Source organism: Frieseomelitta varia, unplaced genomic scaffold (assembly GCF_011392965.1).
Source record: "Frieseomelitta varia isolate USP_RPSP 00005682 unplaced genomic scaffold, Fvar_1.2 scaffold_259, whole genome shotgun sequence".
Classification (NCBI taxonomy): Eukaryota; Metazoa; Arthropoda; class Insecta; order Hymenoptera; family Apidae; genus Frieseomelitta; species Frieseomelitta varia.
Genome location: NW_025109989.1, coordinates 192,700 through 202,990, shown reverse-complemented (window position 1 = coordinate 202,990; position 10,291 = coordinate 192,700). Strand labels below are relative to the sequence as shown.

Sequence of the window (10,291 nt, the reverse complement as noted above, 5' to 3'; positions counted from 1 at the left end):
ATTTTATTATAAATGTTAGTTATATTTTATTATAAATAATAATATTATTTCTATTATAAATAATAGTTATTAGTAATATTATATTTTATTATAAATAATATTTATTTATATTTGTTTCAGGTTCTCTCTTTCTTTTTTTCTTGAAAAGTTAACTCCTTGCCTTACGATTTTCTTTTCAATTTTTAGGGACAAACATCACTTATTGAGACAGTAAAATTAATTTAGGGTATCAATTTTTCGAAACGTTATATGTAATTTTTTATTTATCAATGTAATTTAGTTTAACGAAGGTAATTTAATATCTTTAAATTGAAATTTCGTGGGTGTTACAATTTACTGTTTCTTTTAAATCGAAACATTAACTTGTAAGTCGAGGAGTTAACAGAGAACTATTTTCTCTAGGTATTGGTAACAGAGGTATTTGTACCTGAATCATTATTATAGGTCCTCCGTTTCCTCGCAGATAAGGCCAGATTAATTCCAGCAGTTCGTTTAAATATAGTTTCACGTATTTCGTGTATCCTACGAAACGAGGGAGAGGTTTCAGTTGAGACAATTATTGTTAGAAATAATACTTGCTGATAAAGATCGTGAGAAATTCTTACGTGGATCGCTGCTACGCAAACGTATGTCGGGTACTCGCGATAGTAACCAATAAGGAAGTCCACCCTGCATATAAAATATCGTAAGAAAAATGTGTAATAAATAGCAGGAATTATATCGGTGAATTTTACAAATCATACATCAGTTCATTCAGTTTTCGATAAATTCAATATAATTAAAAAAAATATAAAACTTAATATGTGAAAGTATACTTACAAAATCTCTTTCCGCGCAAATATAAGGGCCTGGCCTCAAAAGCACGAACAAGTCTTCCTCCTGAGCGATGTTCAGAAATTCCGTTAAATCCGCATCACCTGTCCAGTGCCATTCATTCTCAGACGGTTGATGAAGACTCCATTCTACGTATCTACAGTACAATTTCGTCAGGGAAATGTTCGTCTTTTGAGATTAAAATTACGAGATATTAACTGAGAAGCAAAAGTAACTTTTATTAGAAGAAGAAGATACGATTTTTTTAACTTCTTAATTGATTTTTGAATGAAAATAATGTTTTAATTACAAGCCTTAAACTTAGTAGAAGAAGAACAAGAAGACGTAATTTCTTAATTTCTTGATTAGTTTTTGAACGAAAGTAATAATATTTTAATTATAAATTTTAAACTTGGAAAAAGAAGACGTAATTTCTTTTCAATTAACTTTTGAATGAAAATAATGTTTTAATTACAAGTCTTAAATATAGAAGAAGAAGAAGAAGAAGAAGAAGAAGAAGAAGACATAATTTTTTAATTTCTTGATTAGTTTTTGAACGAAAGTAATATTTTAATTATAAATTTTAAACTTGGAAAAAGGAGACATAATTTCTTAGCTTTTCAGTTAACTTTTGAATAAAAATAATGATTTAATCATGAACTTTGGACTTCAAAAAAAGACAATTCTTGGGCTTTCTAATCAATTCTTGAGTTTGAAAAACAATGATTTCAATTACAAATTTTCAAATTTAATTACAGTTAAATGAGAAGAATAATAATTTTTTTTAACTCACGTTGAAACGGCGTTTAACCCGGCTGCTCTAATTTTTCTTAAACGATCTCTCCAATATTGCCTGGGCGTTCGGAAGTAATGAAAACTGCCGGATACGTATCGGAAGGGTTTCCCATCGAGCAAAAATTGATTGAGCTCGTAATCGACATCGAAACCGAATTTCGATTCGGTGCCCTGGAATTGCGAACGGTCGATTTTCAGAATTCACGCGTTTTCTCTGCGTGTTAATTGTCTCTTGCCCTTGTTGATTTGATTCATCGATTTAACCAATTTACGAGCCACGCAATTTCGCGAGCGTTCTACGTTCGACTACGTAAATTGTGTTTTCGAATCTGAGCAAATTGAGCGAATATAATTGGACGACTGATGAAAATTTTCATATTTGATCGCTCGACGTTTCCGAGTTTTGGATCGGAAGAATCTTGAAAAGAAGCCATTTTGAGATACTCGCTATTAAAAAAGTGCAAATGGCGCATAATGCTATTAGACGCCAAGAAATAACTCGGTTTGATTAATTGATTAATGATTGAATTATTGAAATTGCAGTAATTAAATGAGTCACAATTTCCTTGCAGAAAAAAAAGAAAAAGAAAAACAAAGAATCACAACTACGAGATACTAAATATATATATATATACAAAAGCATGGTTTCAAAGGACAAATTATTAATTTAATAATTTCATTTCTCAATTTCTTAAAGCACAGTTTCGAACAATTTCTTGTAACTTTTCAACTCTGTAACTTCGTAACTTAGTAACTGTCATTACTAAAGTCAAATGACGTCCGTTTCGCTTTCGTTTTCGACAAAATTCTCGATTTTCACCGAACCTATTTACGAATGTCTGACAGTGACAATTCAAACGATAACAAATCTGTATCTCGGAATACCGGTTAGAAAGGTCAAAGCAAGTTCGAGATCTCGTTACTCACATTGTTTGCACGAACGTCCACCACTTCTCCTAGAACACTGGTCACTGCCAAGGTCAGCAAAACCGTCCACATCTTGCACCGATGCGCCAGAAACGTCGTCTATCGCTCGTGGAACCGAGACACGTTGCAATCGTGCAACTCACATTCGTCCAACTATACGTGAATCCACCGTCGGCGTTCGCTTTTTAAAGAAACTCACCGTCGATCAGGATATCGCGTCCGGTCGATTTCATCGGTTCCACTCGTTTCGATAGCATCGTGTTTTCTTTTTATCCTTATCCTCCCGTTCCGCTGATAACGGAATTCAAACAGCTCAACGTTTCTTCGATTATTATCGAGCTAGAGAGACAGAGAGAAAGAGAAAGAGAAAGAGAAAGAGGAAGAGAAAGAGAGAGAGAGAGAAGCTCGCTTCGTTTGTCGACACGACACGACTGGCTGCCACTTTGTTGGAGAGAGCGCGTAAATGCGCACTCTCTGACCCGATCTGAGGACAGGTCGAGATATCACCGGCCGATATATAGGACGTGTCACGGACACTGTTACTGACCGATGGCTTCAGGATGACTGCCGGCCGGGCCCGGATCGGCTGCCACTATTAAGCGGCACACGCGTTACGCCAACGATCCGTTACGTGGGCCGTTACAATGGGAACGAGACGATGCCCCGCACTATTTTAGAACGAGCGGTTCCGCCCGACCGGGGAAAGCTCGTGACACATATGTATCTATTCGCTCGCCAGTTGGTATCTATCGTCTGATTTCTGGTGCTCTTCTTGGCTTTCTCTTAACCTCTTGCGCTGGAACGACGTGCCACGCACGTCGAGAATTTTTTGCCCCAAATCGCAACATCTTTAAATCAGCTTTAAACCAGGCAAAACAAAACGAACGATAAGTTCTATTACTTCTCGATAATTCTCTGTCCAGTGATGTCTGACCGACGAGTTCGAAAAGAAAGTGACGAATTGTTGTGTACGGTTCGGTCACTCGTTACGGTCCGCAATCAGAGCAAGCGGTTTAAAGCATCCAGTCTAATCTGGAAAATGAACCTAAATACAAAGTTATATGGGACGAGACTAATAATAATAATAATAATACTGTTAATTTATGTAATAACACTACTGCTAATAAATAATAATAATAATCTACTTTTAAAAAGATTCCGTAAACTACATATGTAGTTTTTACTGGAAATTGAACCCAAGCATAAAGTACTGGGACGACGTTAAATAATAATAATGTCTAATGTTAATTTAAAAAGATTCTGTCACTTCTTTGCATTTAGTTTTGATCGTACGAAAGAAATTCGCGTGATCTTCCAGGGTAAATTTTAACCTCTTGCGCTGGAATGACGTGCCGCGCACGTCGAGAATTTTTTGTCCCAAAAATTGTAATATTCTCTCAGTTTCAAGTATATTCAAGTAAAACAAGGTAGGCGAAACAAATAATAAATTTATTACTTCTCAATAATTCTCTATCCAGTGACACCATACCGACGAGTTCGAAAAGAAAGGGACGAATTTATTGTATACGGCTCGGTCACTCGTTATGGTCCGCGGACCAGTTGCCAGAGCAAGTGGTTAAAAGCATCCAGTCTAATCTGGAAAATGAACCTAAATACAAAGTTATGGAACGAGACTAATAATAACAATAATACAGTTAATTTAAATAATAATAAATTTAATTTATATAATAATAATACAGCTACTAAATAATAATAATAATCTACTTTTAATTTAAAAAGATTCCGTAAACTACATATGTAGTTTTTATTGGAAATTGAACCTAAACATAATAAATTTATTACTTCTCAATAATTCTCTATCCAGTGATACCATACCGACGAGTTCAAAAAAAAAAGCGACGAATTTATTGTATACGGCTCGGTCACTCGTTATGGTCCGCGGACCAGTTGCCAGCACAAGTTGATTAAGTCGATGAACATCCTCGACCGATTTACTTATCGTCTCCGGGCAACTTGACTCGCTCTAGCTAACGAAATTATTGTAACGAGACTTTGATCTCTTTTTCAATTCAAGTAACATTGAGCGTGAAATGCGTCCTCTGTCGCGAATGTGACGTGATCTTTTGCATTTATGTACCGTTAAATAAATAAACGGGCAGTAATCTTCGTCGATCTCGAGAATGAATTGCGCATGATTTTCTCTGTGAGAAAAAGTAAGGAATATCGAGCATCTTCTATTGATAAATATGTCAAGTGCTTGTTCGGAATAATTAAATTAATTTACGTTGCAACGTTTGCAAAATTCGTGATGTTTTTTCAAAACAATAGATAATCAGCTTAGATTAAGAAAGCGATCGCGATTCACTGGGTGATGAATTAGCTCGTTATTCGTCTAAAATTTTAAAATATTTCCACAATCGTATGTCTCGTGAGATCAAGTTTTACGTAATGAGTTGAATTGAACTTTGAATTAAAGTCCGATTTCTGATTATCAAAAACGATCGAAACCTTGGCGACAAGAATTTCGCACATTTCGTTCGAAAAGTTGCTCGAGATCGTACGAAATGACTGTCCGTATTTTTTTTCTTTTTTTTGGTTATTTACTACCGTAAATTCCATAAATCAACAGCAACACGTCACGATTTATCTTTCACAAACATTTCACGTCTTTCTCGCGATAAATACAATTATTTTGTATTTCGTTACTACAAATTACGTCAAGTCATCGTTTCTTGGCAAATATTTGGAAGATACGAGATTGTTTTTACGATTATTCAATCAGTAATCAATGAACATGGCTGAACAATATATTCCTTTTCTTTTAATGATAATCCTCTAAAAATATAATATATTTAAAAGTATTCATATTTATACATTTAATATATTTATTATATTTATATTATATTTATTATATTTAATATATCTAAAAGTATTTATATTTATATGTTTAATATATTTAATATACTTAAAAGTATAGTGCAAAAGGCACAACGAACCTAACATTGTACACACTTGATTATATCATTCATATATATTCACTTTAATATAATTAGCAGTTTCATCCAAAAGCTAAATTGTACACTATTCAAATTAGTCTTAAGATAGCGTTAACAAATGAAATATAATTCTCTAATATAAATTACATTAGTAATCCTCTCTATGGTACGCTGTTGCAAATGGATTTATTTTTATTCCATCAGTAGTATACGAAATTTCTTTATCTCTACTAATCTCCCCTACAGTAGTTAATTCATGCAACTGCTACCGAAGTGACGGTATTATACACATCGACATTTCCCACGGTGGTAGGCTCGTTGATACTTGGCTTCGTTTGTCTGCTGCCGTTAATAATGTCCAAAATATTGGCCACGCTAGCATTATCGCCAAGTTCGACAAAGTAAGTCGATACAGTGCCGTTGGCATTACTAACGACGATTTGTATTCCAATCTTTCGTGCCGTTGTCTGTGTCTCATCGATGGATGATTCTGTTCGTGTTGCAGGTTCGTCAGTACTTGGACCTCTCTCGCTGGTATTCGTGTCGTCATTTCCCAAAGTACTGCTACCTGATGTGGACTCTTCTGCATCAGACGCGGTGGACTCGTCAGTTGGAGAGGAGGATGACGTTGCTGGTGCATTTTGCAATGTTGTGGGCTCTGTTTGCTCATCGGTGGAGGTCTCTTCACTGCTTAGAGTAGTCGATGCATCGGTTACCGTTGCTTCTGGTTCCAAAGATGGCTGTTCAATTGTAAGTTCCAAATCAATAGAGCCAATAACAGATCCATTAGAACTGGAATTGTTAATAATAATCGTAATATTTAATGTGTCAACAGTGGGAGTTGTTGAAGTTGGTGTTTCGGTCGATCGTTCCGTTTCCGTTGCGCTAGAATTTCTAGTTTGAGAAACAAACGTTGCTTGCGTATCTGACGTTGAAGATTCACCAGCACTTGCCACCGATTCTCGACTTGACGTTTCAGTCACCTGCGGTTCATCCGTGACGCTAGAACCTTCGGTTTGAGAGTAAGAGGCTGTTGTTTGCTCGCCATCTGCTGTTGTAGCGTCACTATAATCGTCTTGTTCACTGCTAGTAAGTTTTCCGCTACTATTTGGAACATTTGTATCTGTCGTACTGTCTACGTTACCCGAAGCACTAGAAGCAGTTGTCTGTTCTACTTCTTCTTTTTCAGAATTTTCTGTTTGAGAAGCAGGTGATAGCGTTCCTTCGTTTTCTAATGTCAAAGATTCACTTGAATCGTTTGAATCTGTCTGTGTATTTGCGCCGCTAGTAGATCTGCCACTGCCATCTTTGTCACTCGAAACATTACTATCGGTAGAGGTAGATTCTAGTTTTTTACTTGAAGTCTCTAACGATGATGTCTGTTCTCCTCCTGTGGTGGAAGAACTTATGCTTGGAGCAGTAGACATCTGTGTTTCTTCAGTTTTCCATGTGCTGGATTCACTGGTACTAGCATCTGTTTGCTCATTACTTGCGGATGTTTCACTACTATGCACAGCATTGCCTGTTTCAGGCGTAACTGACGATCCAGTCGTTTGTTGTTCTTGTGTTATTTGAGAATTTTCTGTTTGAGAAACTGATGCTGCTTCTCCTGATGTTGTCGATTGATTAATAGTTGAACTAGCACTAGTAGTGGATTCTTCATTACTGTTTGATGTTCTAGAAATTCCAGTTTGTGAAAGTGATTGAGAAGTTGTTTGTTGGGCTCCTGAAGTAGTAGATTCACTAGCTTCTGGATCAGTTGACTCTTCTGTATTACTTGATACTTCAGAAGTTTCAGTCTGTGAAGTTGATTGGGAAGATGTTTCTTCAGCTCCTGAAGTTGTAGATTTACTAGCTTCTGAAACAGTCGATCCTTTATTGTCACTTGATGCTTCAGAACCTCCAGTCTGAGAAGCTGATTCGGAAGATGTTTGTTGAGTTCTTGAAGTTGTAGATTCACTAGCTTCCGAATCAGTTGATCCGTGATTATTATTTGATGTTCTAGAAGCGCCAGTCGGTGAAATTGATTGAGAAGATGTTTGTTGAGCTCCCAGAGTTGTAGATTCACTAGCATCCGAATCAGTTGATTCGTGATTATTATTTGATGTTCCAGAAGCGTCAGTCTGAGAAGCTGATTGGGAAGATGTTTGTTGAGTTCCTGAAGTTGTAGATTCACTAGCATCCGAATCAGTTGACCCGTGATTATTATTTGATGTTCCAGAAGCGCCAGTCGGTGAAATTGATTGAGAAGATGTTTCTTGAGCTTCTGAAGTTGTAGATGCACTAGCTTCTGAACTAGCCGATCCTTCACTTGAGACTTCAGAAGCTCCAGTCTGAGAAGATGATTGGGAAGATGTTTCTTGAGCTCCTAAAGTTGTAGATTCACTAGCTTCCGAATCAGTTGATCCGTAATTATTATTTGATGTTCCAGAAGCGTCAGTCTGAGAAGCTGATTGGGAAGATGTTTGTTGAGTTCCTAAAGTTGTAGATTCACTAGCTTCCGAATCAGTTGATCCGTAATTATTATTTGATGTTCCAGAAGCGTCAGTCTGAGAAGCTGATTGGGAAGATGTTTGTTGAGTTCCTAAAGTTGTAGATTCACTAGCATTCGAATCAGTTGATCCGTAATTATTATTTGATATTCCAGAAGTGCCAGTCGGTGAAATTGATTGGGAAGATGTTTGTTGAGTTCCTGAAGTTGTAGATTCACTAGCTTCCGAATCAGTGGATTCGTGATTATTATTTGATGTTCCAGAAGCGTCAGTCGGTGAAATTGATTGGGAAGATGTTTGTTGAATTCCTGAAGTTGTAGATTCACTAGCTTCTGAACCAGTTGATCTTTCATTGTCACTTGATGTTTCAAAAGCTCCAGTCTGAGATATTGATTCGGAAGATGTTTGTTGAATTCCTAAAGTTGTAGATTCACTAGCTTCCGAATCAGTTGATCCGTGATTATTATTTGATATTCCAGAAGCGCCAGTCTGTGAAATTGATTGGGAAGATGTTTGTTGAGTTCCTGAAGTTGTAGATTCACTAGCATCCGAATCAGTTGATCCGTGATTATTATTTGATGTTTCAGAAGCGCCAGTCGATAAAGTTGATTGGGAAGATGTTTCTTGAGTTCCTGAAGTTGTAGATTCATTAGCTTCTAAATCAGTTAATCCTTCAGTATTACTTGGTGCTTCCGAAGTTCCAGTTTGTGAAACTGATTGGGACGATGTTTGTTGAGTTCCTGAAATTGTAGATTCACTAGCTTCCGAATCAGTTGATCCTTGATTATTACTTGATGTTCCAGAAACTCCAGTCTGTGAAGTTGATTGAGAAGTTGTTTGTTGAGCTCCTGAAGTTGTGGATTCGCTAGCTTCCGAATCAGTTGATCCTTGATCATTACTCGATGTTCCAGAAGTTCCAGTCGGTGAAGTTGATCGGGAGATTGTTTGCTGAGCTTCTAGAGTGGTAGATTCGCTAGCTTGTGAATCAGTTGATCCACTTACATCACTGTTGGATGCTGTATTTTTATCTGAAGCACTGTTTGGTTCATCAGTAGTATTACCATCGCTAGATGGACTATCATTAGGCGCTATTTCAGATTTAGAAGTAGTAGTTTCAAGTGTTCTTTGATTTCCTGATTCTCTAGAAGGTTCAGTTCGCGAAAACGATTGAGAAGTTGTCTTTTGGGTTCCTGAAGTTCTGATTTCCTTGTAGTTCTTTTCTTTCTTCGATAAACTCTTTAAATACTTCCTGAACTCGTCGTCATCGGGATCGTCGTTAGACTCCGACGAACTTGAACTTGAACGTTCGTCGCCATCGTTCCTCTTCCCACCACTCGAGTTATGTTCACGTCGCTTCTGGTGCCTGTTGTTCGATCTGTCGGAAGAATCGCTTTCTTCGGACGAACTTTCCTCGCGACGATTAGAATTCCACTTCTCGCCGATATTCGCCTGGTCAGACTTTTCCTCGCTCGAGGAAACACTTCCCTCCTGGGAATCCTTTCTTCTGTGAGAAATCACTTTGTCCGGCTCGAAGCTTTTTGTCTGCAACAAAATCAAGGGGACGGAAGGACTCTCGTAGCTTCTGTTGCTTTGTTTCACGTCACGATGCTTCGAGTCTCTGGAGAACCATTGCGGATGGTCGGACGCGCCTCTCTCTCTGCTCAAACTGGGCAGATTTTCCTCTCTTGGGTTTCGTTTCTCTTTCAGCTCTTTGATCGCGGAAAGCCACTGTGGTTTATCAAAAGGTGCGGCGCAGGTGTAAACGATCGAGACAGCGAGGAGAATGTTGACAAGCGTGCCTGGCAAATCGTGATGAAATATTACTTTTTCAACGATATTTGGCAATACTATTTTTTACATAAGGAATCTAGTTGTTCAATTCGCTGCGATGATGATAGGCGCGAAAAGAATAATCGAGAATAATGGAGAAAAAGAAAAGATTGGAATGATATTTAGCTCTTTGGCGTTACCTTTCATGTTTCTGAAACTTTTATTAGACGCACATTCCTCGGCGACACGTTGATGCTCTCCTTACTGGTGAGCTTCCTTTTTTCATGGTCTATTTATATAATCGCTTCCAGATAAATCTCTCTTATCAGGTAAAATTTACGACTATTGTTACAATGATTCATCTGATTTCTCGCGTAATACTCCATCGTACAATAATTGTCGCGTGCTAAAAATGGCACTACAGATGTTTCAAAAAGTTCCATGTTGAAAGGTAAACACGATTTACTGTGACGACTGAGTCGCTGTGATTGTCTTTATAAATAGAACAGATTTTCCATACTTACATACAGGCTCCTT

The 10,291-nt window shown here is 37.3% G+C and overlaps 1 protein-coding gene across 6 annotated transcripts in view; it reads right to left on the bottom strand.

Annotated features, from left to right (window-relative positions):
- Window positions 1-10,028, bottom strand: part of LOC122528787 (serine-rich adhesin for platelets-like) — a 14,262-nt gene extending 4,234 nt beyond the window's left edge. Inside the window, exons 1-7 of one of the 6 annotated variants that reach the window (XM_043654283.1) lie at window positions 9,955-10,028; window positions 6,164-9,783; window positions 5,906-6,100; window positions 1,607-1,779; window positions 820-970; window positions 606-669; window positions 428-522 (exon numbers count right to left, since the gene is read on the bottom strand). In XM_043654283.1, coding sequence (XP_043510218.1) covers window positions 428-522; window positions 606-669; window positions 820-970; window positions 1,607-1,779; window positions 5,906-6,100; window positions 6,164-9,783; window positions 9,955-9,961 — 4,305 coding nt within the window. In that variant the 5' untranslated portion in view covers window positions 9,962-10,028. Of the gene's footprint in view, window positions 1-427; window positions 523-605; window positions 670-819; window positions 971-1,606; window positions 1,780-5,905; window positions 9,784-9,954 lie in introns of all 6 variants that reach the window. The other 5 variants (XM_043654287.1, XM_043654285.1, XM_043654288.1 and 2 more) reach the window with 5 other exon arrangements.
- Window positions 10,029-10,291: the final 263 nt, after the last annotated feature.